At 47.7% G+C, this 16807-nt stretch overlaps 5 protein-coding genes across 5 annotated transcripts; 2 read left to right on the top strand and 3 right to left on the bottom strand.

Annotated features, from left to right (window-relative positions):
- Window positions 1-131: 131 nt before the first annotated feature.
- BJ212DRAFT_1299981 (uncharacterized protein) lies at window positions 132-549 on the bottom strand (the record flags this gene model as incomplete). The annotated part of the gene is made up of 2 exons (XM_041332950.1): window positions 132-492; window positions 530-549. Coding segments are annotated over 2 exons (381 nt in total), but the record flags the coding sequence as incomplete, so codon positions are not given.
- A 2231-nt stretch (window positions 550-2780) lies between these two features.
- Window positions 2781-6443, top strand: BJ212DRAFT_1356749 (uncharacterized protein). Its single transcript, XM_041335717.1, has 16 exons — window positions 2781-2936; window positions 3011-3440; window positions 3530-3619; window positions 3766-3857; window positions 3887-4010; window positions 4061-4230; window positions 4285-4348; window positions 4401-4441; window positions 4493-4725; window positions 4779-4931; window positions 4985-5030; window positions 5083-5222; window positions 5273-5392; window positions 5440-5638; window positions 5701-5865; window positions 5916-6443. Exons 2-16 carry the CDS (start codon window positions 3207-3209, stop codon window positions 6274-6276), a joined length of 2232 nt encoding a protein of 743 aa, XP_041192974.1. The 5' UTR covers window positions 2781-2936; window positions 3011-3206; the 3' UTR covers window positions 6277-6443.
- On the bottom strand, window positions 6444-8521 carry BJ212DRAFT_1356740 (uncharacterized protein). Its single transcript, XM_041335716.1, has 7 exons — window positions 8288-8521; window positions 7955-8234; window positions 7713-7894; window positions 7389-7666; window positions 7182-7328; window positions 6998-7123; window positions 6444-6806 (listed from the first exon to the last, which is right to left on the bottom strand). The coding sequence occupies exons 1-7, from the start codon at window positions 8385-8387 to the stop codon at window positions 6639-6641; spliced, it is 1281 nt and encodes a 426-aa protein (XP_041192973.1). The 5' UTR covers window positions 8388-8521; the 3' UTR covers window positions 6444-6638.
- A 432-nt stretch (window positions 8522-8953) lies between these two features.
- Window positions 8954-11049, top strand: BJ212DRAFT_1356737 (phosphatase 2C-like domain-containing protein). The gene is made up of 6 exons (XM_041335715.1): window positions 8954-9098; window positions 9164-9195; window positions 9256-9363; window positions 9425-9622; window positions 9676-10428; window positions 10488-11049. The coding sequence occupies exons 3-6, from the start codon at window positions 9286-9288 to the stop codon at window positions 10665-10667; spliced, it is 1209 nt and encodes a 402-aa protein (XP_041192972.1). The 5' UTR covers window positions 8954-9098; window positions 9164-9195; window positions 9256-9285; the 3' UTR covers window positions 10668-11049.
- Window positions 11050-11507: 458 nt separating this feature from the next.
- On the bottom strand, window positions 11508-12082 carry BJ212DRAFT_1356730 (uncharacterized protein; the record flags this gene model as incomplete). The annotated part of the gene is made up of 1 exon (XM_041335714.1): window positions 11508-12082. A coding segment is annotated over exon 1 (284 nt), but the record flags the coding sequence as incomplete, so codon positions are not given.
- Between the last annotated feature and the right edge of the window lie 4725 nt (window positions 12083-16807).

Here is a 16807-nt window from a genome sequence, read left to right as displayed (position 1 = left end):
TGGGATATGCGCAAGTAATCTGGGTCAAACTCAGGCAAGCCCTGACTGTGAAAATCGCAATGATTGCCAATGAATCGCATGTCAAGCAGCTGTCCTTGTGAGCGGGTCAAGTAAAGATTGACAAGATCTACATTCTGCCGGAGGAAAAGTCGGATCTCTGTCCAAAGCAACGGCATCCCGAGCGCCACAGCTCTCCAACGCTGTGAAACACTCGTAAGCAAAAGCTCAGGCCTGGAACGGAGGCGCAATCTGGTGAGGGCGCATGAAGAAGAGTAGTCTTCATCTGCTCTAATGGTTGCTTTGACTGTCTCTACAAATATCATCTCGAGAAGCTCGTTCGGGATAAACGAGATATACGACACGCCATACACCAATAGTGCCTGGTTGAGGCGCAGCGCCTGTGTGCCCATGATGTGGCACAACGGTCGCTTTGTCTTCCCCGGCAGTTTTGCAAGCTCTTGCGTCGTAGCGACGTATTCTGGCGTTAAAATCCTAATCCACCAATTTGACTCATCAGACGTGCACATACACAAAGCAGGTCACCCACATTGTCTACCTCTTGGTAGTCTTGGTAGAAGCTCACACAACGTTGTCAGTGGTTCTCAGCATTGAGAAACCAGACGTTTTTATAGTCGATAACATCAAACCACATGCAGGCACCGGATAGCTATGTCACCCAATCACCAAGTGACACCGGACTTGATGAGGCATATCTCCAGGGCTTGCTTACCCGACTAGGAGGAGCGGAGACGAAGAAGCGGCAAAACGAGCTCAGTGGAACTTGTTATCTGCAACATGAAGGTTCTGCTATTACGTGAGCTTTCCCCAGCTCATGGCGAGTGTCAACAAACGGCATATTCCGTGGACTATTACTAACCCGGAATGGGCGCCTCAAGAACCCTGCTTCACCGCCCTCCATTCATACGGCATCATAATCTCACACGGTCAACGCCCATGCCGTCTGATAGGGTCAGTCTCCTGATTCAATAACAGCTGCAAGTACTCACTTATTGAATATCCATATAGTGATTCTCCGAAGTTCGCATTGTGCTGTTCTTTGATTTCGCTATGTTCTTCACACTCTTATCCTGATGGCGGTGGGAGTATGATATTCTTGATTCCTCACCACGTTGGCACTGGCAACAGCACCGCCATTCTTCAACATGTAATTGGTCAGATTCGTTAAGCCTAGTATGTAATCCTCTTGATGCGCGGTCTGCATCACAGACTCAAAGACGGCATCTCACTGAGGGCACTTCCTTCAAGGTCGGAGCAAAGCCGTTGATAATTTGCGTTGAACTCCTTATCCTTAGGCACTTCGTGGTCAGACTTGACGTTCTTCGAAGTTCGAACAACAGAGACATTCGAGGGCGCCGCTTGTTGTCTAAATCGAATCCACACGCTGTAACAGCAGCCTATGACATGAAACATAATTAACAGCGGAGCATGGACCGATCTCCCAAACTCGGAGTCGGAATAGCCGTTTGGAGCGCGCCGCCATATTGGCGAGCCACTGCAGCAGATCGAGAGCGCCGTGTCAGTGGCAGGCTTGCCAAATGGCTGACTTCTCGATTCCACCGCTACGTAGAAGTGCCACGCAAACAATGAGCCACGCCACATCTTTTGACCATCGATAATTCAAGCTGAAGAGAACAGCCAGCTTCTTTCATTAATGTGTTTGTGGCAGTCCACTGAGCGATTGTGACGGTGTTCAGGTTATGTGACCTTAACAGCCGTTGCCAACGTATACGCCATGCGCACTGGAAGAAACCCATTGGAACTGCTACGTAACATTTATAATTTGACTGAAAACTCTCGATAGGTTGTGGGCAGGCGCCCTACACGGGGTTCATGCTGGATCTCGAGCCTTGGCACGGTACACAGTTCTGCGAGGATTGCGCCTTACTGTAAGACAAATTCAGTTGTTCATGGGAAAGGAAGCAACACTCTTTTGATCCCTTCAACAAGGGAATATATCCACATGTCAATGTCACGACTCGCTCTCAACTCCGGTGTCTTAAGGATTGTCCCCAGGGATGTTGATGATGGCGTGATGTTGTGAGACCCAAGATAATTCACTCATTGCAAATGTACGCTCGGTCCACAGGTTCTCCACAACTGTTCATCCATTAACTTCTGGCTGCGTCACTACAGACGTGCCTTTTCCGCCGATCTTAAGTTACGCGCTGATCTAGTTATCCTGTCAGCTGCTCGAAATTCAAATGTTCTCAGGGTTTCTCTTCCTGGGGAGACATCATTAAGTTTTAATCAAGGAAGATAAAACTTGCGTGAGTTTCTCCCGGAATGGGATTTCTGTTGCGATATTGGCGCAGCCACGGTTGCTCGCTTTCCAAGAGATCAGAATGGATGGTATTTTTCGGTACTGCGCACTGCGGCACCCTCTGAGAAGTCGGCACTCAACTTACTACACGGATTCCCCATGTTCTACTAATTTCTGCAACAAACGTCGAGACGTCTCGTTACCCGTTTGAATCGCGATCCGCACCACGATCTCCTCGTACAGGTGTAGGTTTAATGTTTCCAGTCAGGAACGGTGAACGCCCCTGCAACTTTCACAGGAACGTACCATTCCGGGATTTTTTAACAATGTACACCATGATGCGCCTATTGATAAATGAAAACTCCTTGTAGGTTGATGATGTTTGACTAAGATACGATTGGTCGAGTCAGCAATGTAAAAATCCAGAGTACCTCTTCTGATATGGAGTGCGTTGGTGACCTGAAGTTGTTCGATGCCGACATGTAGTAGGTGATCGCATCCGCAGTCGGTTTAGCTATCGAAGTGCGAGGTTGGAGGCCGCACTTTTTTTTCGAATCCGGTTCCCCACTGGGGTCATGCCTCTCACCGCCTGAAAGAAGTCGCTAGAATAGTCGCGGAGCACCGGAAGTATAATCTGAGGATGTACCACTGCCTACTATCGATGAATGACGGTATTACAAAAGAATATAAGCCCTGTGTAGTGCGCGGTGCGCACAACGTGACTAGTACCGATCCGTCAAGAACAGGTTCACGTTCAAATTGGCGACTGCACTAGAGTGTGAGACATGAGACGATGGAGTGAGAAGAGGTCAAGTGATCGGGCCAAAGTCGCGTAAGAAGACCTTAGCGGAGACTAGCGGAGACTATAGCTATACACTTCCTTTGGTAGTGACGAAATATTGCGCGCGCTTTACGGCCACCCATCATGTCCTTGTCCCCATCTGCGGTAACATCAAACATCTCAGATATCCCATCTAAACGGCGCAGGACACACAGTCTTATCGCACAAAGCAGCAACAACAATCATCAAGACATGAGCCAATCTCCTGCGGATACAGCCCATTCGTCACAACCGCCGCAAGCCGCCGCACACATACCCAAGAGAGGCGCAAGAGCTTGTACTGCTTGCAGGAAAGGTAAAAACAGATGTGAAGGAGAGGTATGTCTATTCAAGACTCGCTTGTGATCATCGCCCCCTCTGCTCACTGGCCCGCCTCTCCCGCCCCGGCCCGGCGTCACATTTTTTAGGCTCCTTGTCGTCGATGTCAGTTGAGTGGAACTGCTTGTGTTTTCGAAAAACCAGAGAAGAAAAATGCAAATGCCATGCCTGGCGCCAGTGTTGAGTAAGCTTCAGATGGCATCGGGCAAACTTTCGCCATCATCACTTACACTATTCAATAGGCGCTTGTCTCGCCTCGAGGGTCAATATCTGGTAAATGTCCAACGCCTATACTTTGAGGATATCTGACAATATCGCATTTAAGGTTATGCAGAGTCAGATGATTGGCATGCAATCCTCCTTGGACCGTATCTTGTCCACCGTTCAGAGCCAGGCCTACGGTACTCAGCACCAAGGGTACTCTGGGGCATGACTTCTGGGCCCAGTCGCGATGGCTCTGGATTTATGTCGCGGAACGGATATGATGCGCACGGACATGTAGGAGGGCAAAGCTCCCAGCCACGCTCCCAAACGAGATCATTCCCGCCACTTCCGGGATTCGCTCCACCGGTTGGTCCGCTTGCGAGATCAATCTATAAACATCCCTGATAAACTTTTAGCCTCACAAATATGCAACTTATGGTATTGTGCCCAGCACTACACCATCGTCAGATGACGAGTCTGAGGAAACGCTGCCTCGTGCCTCGCTCAACGCGCCTATTGAAGCTCTTCAAGGTTTGGCAAATGCTGCCGCAGAAGCAGCCGCTGCGCCATCCGCGTCCCCACCAAGGTAGTTGTTTCATATCTGTGGGCTGCACGATTATCCTGATCACTTGGAAAACAGGGTCAAAAAGCGCCCGCGGGTGGAGCCCATTCCCCGGAATGCATTCCCGCACGTCATTGAAAAGGTGAGCTGACGAAATGCCGGACTTGTGCACGGGTCATAATGCTATGGTCTAGGGCCTTGTCTCTGAAAACGAGGCGCGGGAACTCTATCATATGTAGGCCTTTCGTGGATATGGTCTTTTACTTCATTCTGATTATTGTCAAAGTTTCTTCGCTGGTTGTCACGTCTTCATACCTTTGTTCGATCCGAATTATGACACATTCGAGAGCTTGATGGAACGCACTCCGTGGACGTTTGACGCGATACTTGCTATTGCAAGCAAGATCAGGAGTGGCAATGGGCCGCTCAGCCCAACGTTCTACAAGTGTCTAGAAGAAGCGCAGGGCATTTCCCGTTCGTCATTATTTGGCCCGGTAGTGAGGAAGGAAGCTGTTATGGGTGAGGGTTTCGTCTTGTATGTTTTGCTACACCACGTCTGATCAGTTTCATAGGGATGCTACTTTTAGCTGCATGGAGTACGAATGGATGGCTCCCTAGTGGCCACGCAATGCGGATGGCGTTAGATCTTGGTCTTCACCGAGCATTGGAGAAGCTCGCTGATGACTCAGGGAAAAACCGCACTGAGGAAGAGGAACGTGACCTGGGTATGTATAAAAGTAACTGTCTACCTGTTGTCCAAAACTAATTACCATCTCAGTCGTGTCGGCGCGTATTTGGCTATGCCTGTACTGGTTTGATCACCAGTACGTCGAAGAATTTTGACATCTTCAATTGCGTCTAAACAGTCTTTTTTAGGATGAGTCTTGGCACTGGTCGCCCTATTGTACTGCGAGATGAAAGCTCCATTCGACACTGTCGTATTCTTTTGTCGCATCCAATGGCATCACCAACGGATGTAAGGCTGATCTCGCAAGTGGAGCTTATTGCTCAAAAAAGTAAGGAAGAATTCATGAGGGAATATTAATACTTCATTCGTTATCTGCAGCCCAAATCTACGAAACTCTCGCGCCCCTCAATGGACAGGTTAATCACAATACGCTTGCCTTTATCCGGCGTGCAAACGTTGCACTCGACAAGTGGTGGCAAGACTGCGACAATCTTCATCGTTCGTATTTGACCTTGTCCTCTCTGCTTTCCTGATCGCCTATCCAGGCCAGACGATGGACGAGAATTCTCTTCCGAGAAAAATACTCGTCGGAGAATTACATTATGCTAAACTCTGGCTCGTCTGCGTAGCTCTTCGAGGTGTATCGTGGGATAAGATGCCTTTTGAGCAACGTGAACTTGCGTTCCAGGCGAAGGATGCTGCTTTTAACTGCCTTTCTATCTTCCTCAACTCTGCTGAGTACCGGTGAGTTTCTGCTTTGATAGTGTCCCGTTGCTTCGCTTAAGTAATAATCGCGATGATCACAGTGCGGCCTTGAGATATGCAGTCCATGACAGTCTCGTAACGGCGGCATTTTCTGGCCTCTTCCTGCTCAAGATGGCAAACTTGTTTCCTGCCGAGCTTGACCTCGCCGCGATCACAGCGCAAGTCGAGCAGCTCGCACAGCTCCTCTCTGATGTTGCAGCCGAACGGTGTGTCCCCCTGCTCTTTCTCATTTTTTCCAACTTATCCTCGCTTCTAGCTATGCCCTAACGCTACGTATAATGCTTGCCAATCTCCGGCGCAAAGTTGGGATGATTGCGGGGCTGAGCGCGCCTATGACCACCATGCCCCCGCCGACCTTGAACGATGGAATTGTTGCACACGGCTCAGGGCCTTACATTGATCAATCAGGACCTGCACCTTTCACAATGGAGGAACTGGGCCTTGCATGGCCAAACGAGCGTATCACATTCAGCCCAAGCGCGATACCTATGTGGTTGCAGGAGAAGAACCTGACGGACCTGGGGCTACCTGTAAATGGGAGCGATGGAATATTCATGGATGTCAATGGCATGCATGGCTGGAGTGGAGACTTTGCACCAATGCCAGGGGCATGGTGAGGACGCGATTGTACATATGGCAGCGACGATTCCGCGCGCTGAGGGCTGGTAATATGCACCATTTTTGTCTGATATTATATTTATCCGTCGGTCTTCCTTGCTCGCTTTGCTTGTTTGTGTCCCGCTTTTACCTGTTCATGCTTTTTTTCTTACATCAGTATCGATAATGGTATCCTACGATTTAAGTTGTATCACGTGCTGAACAAACATACATTGCAAATGCGAACTATCCTACGGCGCACATACAGGGAGAGAAGATGAACGGCAGCACGGCAATACACATCTAATTGGATAGCGTATTGGCTCATACGTTATTCTTCGTCTTCGTCTTCTTCGCTTTCTTCCTGCTCCTGAAGGAACTGTCAAAGAACCAGTTCGGTGCGTGATAAGACAGAAGGGCAAATCTGTTGACAAACCTTGACCAGGCCCTCGGTGGCCTTCAGGAAATGCTGTCTTCCTTGTGGCTTAGATCCCTTTTGGTGCCAGTAGATGATCGCCTGGTCAGAGACACAGTCCTTATTGTACAAAACCTGTGCGAATTGGTAAGTTATGAATGTATTACTGCATTACCATGTTCGTATCTAAACAGACTTGGAAAAGGGGTGGGATACAAGCGATATGATATGGTGCCTGCTGCCAAATAGGTCGACATCGCAGCCGCAACGTCACATCCCGAAGGACCGGTGACAGATGAACGAAAGTAGTAAGACTCGAAACACACCTTCAAGATCTGTGGGAAGGCTTTCATGACACGTGTGTCGTCATAACAGTAGACCTGCACGATATTGATCAAAGCAACCTGGGTTTTGGGGCCTTTACAGAAGGCCACGAGAACTGGGGCGAATTTCTACGGACGGAAATGATATCAATAGAAGATTCAATGACAGGAGAATCGGATCACTCACCCCGACCTCACGTAGTGCGAGGCCTTCGATCTGGTCAGGGCGTGCACTCCAGTCTACGGAAGCCATGAGGCCCTGCCAGATGCTCTGTATGAGCTCCGTCTCAGGGAGCCGCTGCTCCTCTAGTTTACTCTGAATTGCAGATATGATCTGAGTGAATCATGAGTTTTATGACTCAAAACGGGCGATACATATGTAAAGATGACGCACTGATTCACTATCATCACTGCGTTCTACCACCTCCTTTAGTTCCTTCATGATTGCGTCTTTTGCGATCGCATATTGCTTCTTCGTGTACCAGTCGGCCACAGTAGGGAGGTTTTTTTCCCGGAAGAAAGCATCGAGAACCTTAGCATCCCTCTTATTTGGAGGAAAGAAGAGGAGTAGATCTTTGATATTGCCGCGTTTGAGAGTTGCAGCAAGGTGATCGATCGACTGGTCGGTGAGGTATGCGCTAAAGATCAGTGCAAGGATGTTGATGGACTGGTCTGCAACCGATGAGATTCTTGCAGTTTAGCATGGTGCTGAACTTACCGTTCTTGATGAGGTGGTCTTTGGTTAGACTCTGCAGACAAGCTGCGGTCACGAGGCCCTGCGAAAGGAGGAGGCCAATTGTCATGGCGAGCTTGTCGCGCTGCTCGGATGACCAACGGCCGATGTATTGCAGGAGAGTGGGGAGACTTTGCTCCTCGAAGGGTTTCTGAAGATATTTGAACCTATATTCATCATCAACACCGTATACACAATGTATTACACGAGACCACGATCGCATGCACCTTCGATTCAATTTGTTAAACACATCGACATACTTCTTCAACTCTTCGATGTCGGGCGGGTTGCGTGCGTTGAAAACAGAGAATGGCGACATGGGCGCGCCATCATCAAGATATGACCCACCTGGCTGGATGAGCCCGCCGACAAGGAGGATCTCAAACAAGGTGTCGGCATATTTGAGATACTCGAGTGTTCCACCAGCCTGTACAAGTTTAGCGCTGAATCCCTCAAAATCGTTCTCTGGGACTGTTTCAAGATGTTTGTAGAGTTGGTCTCTAAAGACTAGAGGTCGACATAAGTAGCATTATAGATTGATCGGGACTTGGTAGTCTCACCCGCTGGTTCGTGCTTTGCCTGTGCTTTGACTTGGCCTTTGCGTACTTTTGTGCGGACCCCCTGGAGTGAAGGCTTTGGGACTGCTGATTGCTGAGACATCCACAGTCTGCGAGCGATGTCGAGAGCGTGGATCAAACGATGAAATTGGGCTCAGCGGCAGTTTACCAGGATCCAACAATTGGTGCTTGTTCGGAGATACCCGACTGATTAACCTCGATGAGCATGTCTCGCGTCCTCTCGCGAGTCGCCAGTCGATTTCTTAAGCCTCAAACGCACTTATAGTATACATGTAAGAAGCACGAGATTGATGTCCAAATAAAATAGATTATTTTGATTGTGCTCTTCAAGCAGTTGTCGGCGCCAGCAACTAATAGCCAGGCCTGAGGTGTGGTGTCACACGTGTCCTATCTCAGAAGTTAGTTCTTGGGAGCGACTTTGTTCCCTGGTGAACTCAGGTTCTTCAACATGACTCCCATGGGGCGCACCCATCGAGGTCGGCGGTGGCAGTCAGCAGGTTCCGCGCGATATTATAGTCATGGCAATAATCTTGGGTACCTCATGGTCAATGATCTATTCAATGATCTACCTATCTGAGCTGTGAAGCCTGTAGTGGTACTTTGCTATCCGTGTGGACTCATGCATGCACTCTGAGCAGCACTATGATTAATCATTGTGGATTCAAGCTCACGTGAGGAGGTGGATCATCGTGGCTCAGCCGCTCAAGTGCTCATTGTTGTCCCTTAAAACCAGCAACAGCTGTACTAGTTATCCTCTCCACTTATTATCATAAAAATTTCGAGCTCGACGACGGTGAGCGACAATATTCGTTGTCATCGTTAGCATTTAACATTTATGAACGTGTCCATGCCGTAAAGGAGCTGTGACATCGCTTGCTGGTCGCCTCAACGTATGTAATCATTCCAGCTTGACACTTTGTTGACCCTACTGAGTACCTATCCTTGATAAGATCTTCCAACTAACGCGCAACACGAACTCCATGAACCTCCGTTTCACAGACTCCCCAAATGCGCGCTCAAAATCAATTACGACTGCCGATGGCATCGACACCTTTGGTGTGCGTACTCTCCATGCAATGGCACTAGTGAACGCATCGGGGAGACTCATTGTACACCTAGATCTTGAATCAGCACTCCACAGGAAACGGTGCCTACCAGGTTGGTATATCTGAGGACGTGGGTACACGACGATATATGGAAGATGCCCATTCCTTCGTCGTTGACTATGCTGGTGTGCGAGGGCAGGGATTCTTCGCTATTTTCGACGGTCATGCAGGAAAACACGCAGCCGAGTGGTGTGGCGCGCATTTTCACGAGGTTCGCATAGCCACTGTATCTTTGTGCTAATTTAAACGCGTGATCATGTGCAGTACCTCCTCGATGCCCTCCGTACTTCCTCCAGTGCCACTATCCCGGACGTTCTAAACGAGACATTCCACAACGTTGATAAGCGCATTTCTCGCCTCAGCGAAGAGTCTGATGGCAAGATCCACTCAGGATGCACAGTTGTAACTGCCTTCCTTCGCATCGAGGATGCAGATGGGCGGCAATCCTTCCTCCCCGTTTCTCCACTTTCTCCGCCATCCCCTACTGACAGCGGGAGCCGAAGTGGCAGCGAGTCTCCGACCGAACCCACGGATGAATCTAAGGAGGCAGGCAAGAAGACAAAGAGCAAGTCCCCTGCTTCGGCTTCTCGTTTCGCTCGGGCGCTAAAATCCCTGAGCGGCTCCTCGCCAACCTTACCCTCTCCCCCTTCTGCACTCACCGCCACACGTAGCCAGACATCTCCACCTTCGATGCAAACATACACGGCCCCGATCGATGCGCCACTCAACTCACGGCGCGTGCTTTATACTGCCAACGCTGGCGATGCGCGCGGGGTACTCTGCCGTGCAGGCCGGGCAGTGCGCCTCACCTATGACCACAAAGGCAGCGATAAGCAGGAGGCGAAACGTATCACTGATGCTGGTGGATTCGTTATGAGTGGGCGCGTGAACGGCGTTTTGGCAGTAACGCGCAGTCTTGGAGACAGCAGTATGAAGGAGTATGTCGTTGGGAGCCCGTACACGACTGAAACTGAGCTAGGAAGCGAGGACGAGTTCCTGATCCTCGCGTGTGATGGGGTACGTAACCTCGTTAGGTGCCTTTCCTTCAAAGCATTCATTGTCGTGCGACCCTGCAGCTTTGGGATATCACAGGCGATCAGGGGGCAATCGACCTCGTGCGGCATATTTCGGATGCGCAAGCAGCCGCAGAAACGCTCGTGAAGCATGCCCTTGAACGACAAACCAATGACAATGTAACTGTCCTCGTGGTGAGGTTTAAAGCGCTCGGATCCACAGAGTCCATGGGACTCGCTTGAGTATGTGAATGTTGATTTGCTGTTCTGCTTAGGTGGGGGGCAAGTGAGGGGTGTTATTTTTGCCATGGCCGATGTCTTGCTGTTGTTTTAGTCGGTTCTTGTAATCGCTTCATTTTGCGCACGAGCATTCCGTTTACCTTGACTGCACCCGTACTCTACTAATATCCGTTCAATGTAGATTTGATGTGTATCAGAGCTTATCAATATTCGTGAATTGCCACACAACACAACGAGATGCAAATCGCCTGGACATATGGGGTCTGCGCCATGAAGCATTGAAGTTTGTGTTGAAAACAAGAGAAGGATAGCATTATGTGAGCACATTAGCCCATTATACAACCGTACGATAGTTCACGCGTAGCCGTACATACTGTAAATACCACTGTGACGAATCGAGAGGCTCGGACTAGCAACGGGAACGGGACTTTGTATCGAGTCAAAAGACTACAGAACGATATTCGACGAGGAGAGGTATTAATACGCTGATTGAGACGGAGAATCAAAGGAGAACGTGTATGAGGCATGTGACGAAGAGTGACTGCGTATGTAAAAGAAAGGGATGAGTACGTGCGAGAGTGACGTCGATAGTCATATCATGATCTTGACACTATATGTGCGTATGGCCAAATAGTGCAGGTGATGCCTCAGGCATAGCCTAGCAGTCAGACCATGCTTCAATGCCCCGCTCCCTTACGACGTTAAAGCCACCAATAATGCTATTGACTAACTCCCACTGTTGCTTCACTGACTTGCTCCGGGCTGCCACCGAGCTCGCCGGGTACGCATTCCAACAATCAAGATCGACCTTCTTCAAGTTTGGGAAGAGGCCGCTGATGATGAGAGCCACGTCCACCGGAACTTCGATGGGTAAATTTCCGAGGGCGAGGGATTTGAGACGCTTATTGCAGCGTCCGCTGCCAGGACTCTTGAGATCTATACCTTTCAACTTGGTGAAATCGATGACAAGAGCGAGCGAAGTCGAACCGGGACAGCGCCAAAGTAAACTGGTTAGCCCATAGAATGTCGGTATTTTACCGACGGTATAGCATTTGATTTGGAGCGCTTGAAGCTTAGGCCAAGCTGTCGCCAGCTGGCACAGCTCCTCGTCGGATATGGAAAGGTCACAGACGCGTTCAATAATGAGTCGGGTTAGATTGCAGCATGTGTACAGTGGTGTGAAGACGCTCTGTCCTGTGTGCACCTGTCCCGAACGATAAACACCGTCGACGCTGATGGATTCAAGTTTGTGATTATCGAATCTCTCCTGGACAATGGCGAGGAACTGGGGTATCGTTGTGGATTCACCCGGAGACATGAAGTCGACCTTGATTTCCTTGGTTCTGACGAACTGAAGTGAACTCAAAAAGTTCGAGGCCTGCTCGATTGTATATGTGGCAAGATCCAACAAATTCAAATTATGAAAGCCGGGGAACGATGCATCCGACTTTGTGTCCCAAGCTGGCGACAATGTCAAGTCCAAGCTCAGTGACTCCAGGGCTCGCAGCTCCATAAAGTGAACCATCCCTTGGATTCCTAGGTCCTGTACTGACAACGTGTGGAGATGGTGGAGCTGAGAAATAGGTCATATGATGAAGGGCGAAAGTTCGTGCGATAAGGTGTTGGTTGCAGGCGTAATGTTCAAAGTCATGTTCTGGAGGTAAGGACACAATGTCCCGAGAGAGGAGAGGACTGAGAGAAAGGCGGAGGAAGCTGAAAAAATTTGCATGTTCAACTCCACTAGGGAAGGTACAAACGCCATGCGCAAGAGCTCTGCAGCATGGTGAGTTCCATTGGCACGCCATTTTAATTTGCGAGGGTTCGGAAACAACGACGCAGGAGACGAAGAACAAGACAGCATGAGTATGAAATAGAGGGACTCGATAACTGCTGTATCTCTTGAATGTGGTACAGTGACTGAGTGCATGCGGAACGTGTGTAAGAGTATGCCACATCCCATCTTCAAGAGGCTCCCGTAACACCTGCGTGGCCTAAGTGAAGTCAGTCTACAACCATATGAAAGTCGGACACCCGGTACCACTGGGCCTTTATCAATACCAAACAGGTTACTTGGTAAACACTTGACAAGTGGCCCCACAGACCGCAGATCCTTCCATAGGGCATTAAGTGCTGAGTGCTCGAACTTGCGGCATGTGGACGCAAGTGCAGGAAGCAATCTGTGTTGAGTGAATGAGCTAATGGTGTATATTATTTCGAGGTTTGTCAACGCCAAGTGCATGACCGACGGAAGGCAATATTAATGACGAGTTCAAGCTTTGGGTTGTCCCATCTAATATTTGAGAACTGAAAAAAATAGTAGAAAAGGTTCGGAGTGACTGTCGAAAGAACAAAGCGATTTGGTGTACTGTAGCAGCGCTCAGGGGCCGTTTCCAGAACACTACTTGTGGGGTTCATGTGAAGCCGTCGCGTCGATGGAGACACTAACAGACAAGCAGTAACGTGCCAGAAGAGCGTGTGATTGATGATACGGTAAGAAGCTAAGATACGAGTATGTATATGTCGAGGTATATACACAAGTCAATGTCTGGTCCAAACACTGGACAAATAGTACGCGGTGTCCAATGGGGAGCCTTGGGCGCGTCTGCCACGTGTAGTAAGCCTGGCTTACAGTTCATTTTCATAGTCTGTTCTGTATTACCCATGTTTGACATGTTGATGAATCAAGAAATACTACTGAGGTAGTACATCTATACTACACTGCATCGTAGCGATGGTGAGCCGGGCCAGGTGCGGCTTAAACAACATATTTAGTACTTTTGTTAATTCCGCACTCCTGTGATAGGCCATTCCAACCGCCACAATGGACCAGGGATGTTGTAGTTATAATGAGAGGCAGCTTGGATGTATAACATGACATAGGACATACCTAAAAAAATCCAAGTGTTTCGGAGCTATGAGATCACATGGACAGTGTTACAGTCCTATTATTTTCCTTTCACCCCTTCACTTATTCACGATTACTAATCATTCTTAGACATTCTATAACATTCTATTGTATGATTCTCTTTTCATTTTCTGATTTGATATTTACTTTCAATCTCTGATTCATTTATTGAAGCTCTGCTTCAATCCCTTTATATATACTCTATCTCTTACGCTTGTATTCTTTAACTTGACCTATGCAGACCAGGGCCTGCAATATACTGCTTAACTCGCATGACTCGTACATAGGTGTATGCTAAGATCATTTGTTTTTGTCAAGTTGTTCTCACAAATGCCGAGCATAACAAAAGGTCAAGTTACGGTGGCTCAAAAAACTGTCTGCATGTTTTGACATTTTTCACTATCTATGATATTGTGTGAGAAGGAACAAATGCCTCAAGGACATGCTTATAGCACATTGTAGTATGGCTTCAGGGCTTTCATTTGAGCCCTACACCGTGGGAATCAGTGGAGATATGGTGGAGATACAAGGCTTACAAAATCATGACTCATGCAGACAGTTTTTTGAGCACATATTAAAACTATATAAATCATCATTTATGACACCATAACAATCATGCCACCATTAAATAAATTATAAAGTGGTGTCATTATGTCATTTTAAAACCATATCTAACTATACAAACCAAAAATTTCCATATGTCATGGTTATATTCACCATGAAAGCCACCCCCCTGCTCAAAGGGATAATATCCTCTCTCTTTCCTATTCTGGCCTCTCTGCTTGTCAAATTTCCTCTAGAACTGGAGTATCCAAGTCCACTGTGGCCAAGGTCATCAAAGAAAGTCACACAGACAAGGAAAACTTCTGTGAAGGGTGTCCATCCAAGCTCACCTCTACTGATAGGAGGGCTATTATTCAACATATCACTACAGGAAAGGCTGATAATGCTGTCCAGGTCACCTATTACATCAATTCCACCATCACATTCCCTGTCTCTTCACACACTGTGAGAAACATTCTCAAGACAGCTCATCTCAGGTCAGTAACAAGGAAGAAAAGGCTCTCCTCTCTATCACACATATGCAGCGAGGACTAGCACCCTTCTTTTTTCACATATATACCTTGCCATCTGACCCAATCCTATTTATTGTGGTCTTATATGATCATATAACATGCTTCCAGTCCATGTAATCCAATTCTGATGGGCTAAGGCAAAGGTTAGTCATCTCTGTTTATGTGTGATAGAGAGGAGAGCCTTTTCTTCCTTGTTACTGACCTGAGATGAGCTGTCTTGAGAATGTTTCTCACAGTGTGTGAAGAGACAGGGAATGTGATGGTGGAATTGATGTAATAGGTGACCTGGACAGCATTATCAGCCTTTCCTGTAGTGATATGTTGAATAATAGCCCTCCTATCAGTAGAGGTGAGCTTGGATGGACACCCTTCACAGAAGTTTTCCTTGTCTGTGTGACTTTCTTTGATGACCTTGGCCACAGTGGACTTGGATACTCCAGTTCTAGAGGAAATTTGACAAGCAGAGAGGCCAGAATAGGAAAGAGAGAGGATATTATCCCTTTGAGCAGGGGGGTGGCTTTCATGGTGAATATAACCATGACATATGGAAATTTTTGGTTTGTATAGTTAGATATGGTTTTAAAATGACATAATGACACCACTTTATAATTTATTTAATGGTGGCATGATTGTTATGGTGTCATAAATGATGATTTATATAGTTTTAATATGTGCTCAAAAAACTGTCTGCATGAGTCATGATTTTGTAAGCCTTGTATCTCCACCATATCTCCACCGATTCCCACGGTGTAGGGCTCAAATGAAAGCCCTGAAGCCATACTACAATGTGCTATAAGCATGTCCTTGAGGCATTTGTTCCTTCTCACACAATATCATAGATAGTGAAAAATGTCAAAACATGCAGACAGTTTTTTGAGCCACTGTACTTCTCTACCCTGTGGTTCCCTCGAACTTGTGACCAGAACAGGACACCACTGACTTTTCCACATTTTACTCTTTACCTTGAAATTCAAGGGTAGACAGAATTTGTGTGAAACCAGAAGCTAGACGCCATAGGCACCCGATATTTGACCACTGAAATGACTGAAGAAATTGGCAGAATCCCCTCACCCTTCAATGGTGATACCTGCCTTGCTCAGGGATGGACACTTCAAGTTGAGGCGTACCTAGACATGAACGACGAACTATATGACAGCAACAAGAAGAAAGTTATCTTCGCTCTCAGCCTTATGACTAAAGGTGAGGCTGCTAAATGGGCCAAAGGCCAACTCAAGACTGCATTTGCAGTAAAGACTTATGGAACATGGGAGGACTTCGCTAGACAATTCAAGTCAATCTTCTTTCCCAAGAACGTCGAACAGATCACGATCCAATGCATCTCTTCCCTTCGACAGACTGGAAGTGTAACTGCATATGCATCCCTATTCCAAACCATCCTAGCCGATACTGGCATCCACAAGGAGAACACCAAGATCATGTTCTTCAGGAATGGGCTCAAGCATGAGATAGTCTCCACTATATACGCCTTCGACACAACTCCCACCACCATCGAATCCTGGCTAGAGAAAGCCTTAGACATTGAGGTCCAAAGGACTTTAATAGCACCTCCAGAAGAAGAAGACAATGACAAGAGGACAAGAAAGACATACTTAACTCCTCAAGAACGGGAGCGCAGGCGCAAGGGTGGCCTCTGCTTCTTATGCGGCAAGAAGGGCTTAGCTGCAGACTGCCCTAACCATCCTACGGTTACGACCAATGTAAGAAAGGTAATCAAGGAGTCACCTGATGACGATTACAAAGAATTTCAAGAATGGAAGGCGTTTAAAGCATGCCAGACGAAGAAAACTGGTAAGAAGCCGGTTAAGGAAGAAGAAAGCAATGAAGAGGATTTTGCTTAGGGGAGCCTGCCACAGTGTCAGAAACTCCCAGAATCGGACTAGTTGTACAATCTGTTGGCGATACTAACTCTATCTGGTTACCATTAACCATCAGATCAAAGAAATCTGATAAAACCACCGTAGCTGCCACTCTAATTGATTGCGGCACAGAAGGTGAATTCATTGATGAGAAATTCATACTCAAAGAGAACATTCGCACGCACAAACTGGAAACTCCGATACCAGTATGAAACATAGACGGCACATTAAACAAAGCTGGTAGAATAACATGGTACTGTGAACTTTCATTTCTGATCAAAGATA

This window comes from Suillus subaureus (assembly GCF_016647635.1).
Source record: "Suillus subaureus strain MN1 chromosome Unknown BJ212scaffold_17, whole genome shotgun sequence".
Lineage (NCBI taxonomy): Eukaryota > Fungi > Basidiomycota > Agaricomycetes > Boletales > Suillaceae > Suillus > Suillus subaureus.
Note: the sequence above shows the minus strand (reverse complement) of the source record. Positions and strands in the feature narration are given on the sequence as shown.

What these genes read in the sequence shown, in the direction of transcription:
- BJ212DRAFT_1356749 (XM_041335717.1), top strand. Translation starts at nt 3,207, where the DNA reads ATGTCCTTGTCCCCATCTGCGGTAACATCAAACATCTCAGATATCCCA. An exon ending in GCGCGGGAACTCTATCATAT is followed by an intron (nt 4,442 to 4,492) that starts GTAGGCCTTTCG and finishes TTATTGTCAAAG; the next exon opens with TTTCTTCGCTGGTTGTCACG. An exon ending in GGAAGAGGAACGTGACCTGG is followed by an intron (nt 4,932 to 4,984) that starts GTATGTATAAAA and finishes TTACCATCTCAG; the next exon opens with TCGTGTCGGCGCGTATTTGG.
- BJ212DRAFT_1356737 (XM_041335715.1), top strand. Translation starts at nt 9,286, where the DNA reads ATGAACCTCCGTTTCACAGACTCCCCAAATGCGCGCTCAAAATCAATT. An exon ending in GTGGCGCGCATTTTCACGAG is followed by an intron (nt 9,623 to 9,675) that starts GTTCGCATAGCC and finishes GATCATGTGCAG; the next exon opens with TACCTCCTCGATGCCCTCCG. An exon ending in TGATCCTCGCGTGTGATGGG is followed by an intron (nt 10,429 to 10,487) that starts GTACGTAACCTC and finishes GCGACCCTGCAG; the next exon opens with CTTTGGGATATCACAGGCGA.
- BJ212DRAFT_1356740 (XM_041335716.1), bottom strand. Translation starts at nt 8,387, where the DNA reads ATGTCTCAGCAATCAGCAGTCCCAAAGCCTTCACTCCAGGGGGTCCGC. An exon ending in TTTAACAAATTGAATCGAAG is followed by an intron (nt 7,895 to 7,954) that starts GTGCATGCGATC and finishes TGATGAATATAG; the next exon opens with GTTCAAATATCTTCAGAAAC. An exon ending in GCAGTGATGATAGTGAATCA is followed by an intron (nt 7,329 to 7,388) that starts GTGCGTCATCTT and finishes TGATTCACTCAG; the next exon opens with ATCATATCTGCAATTCAGAG.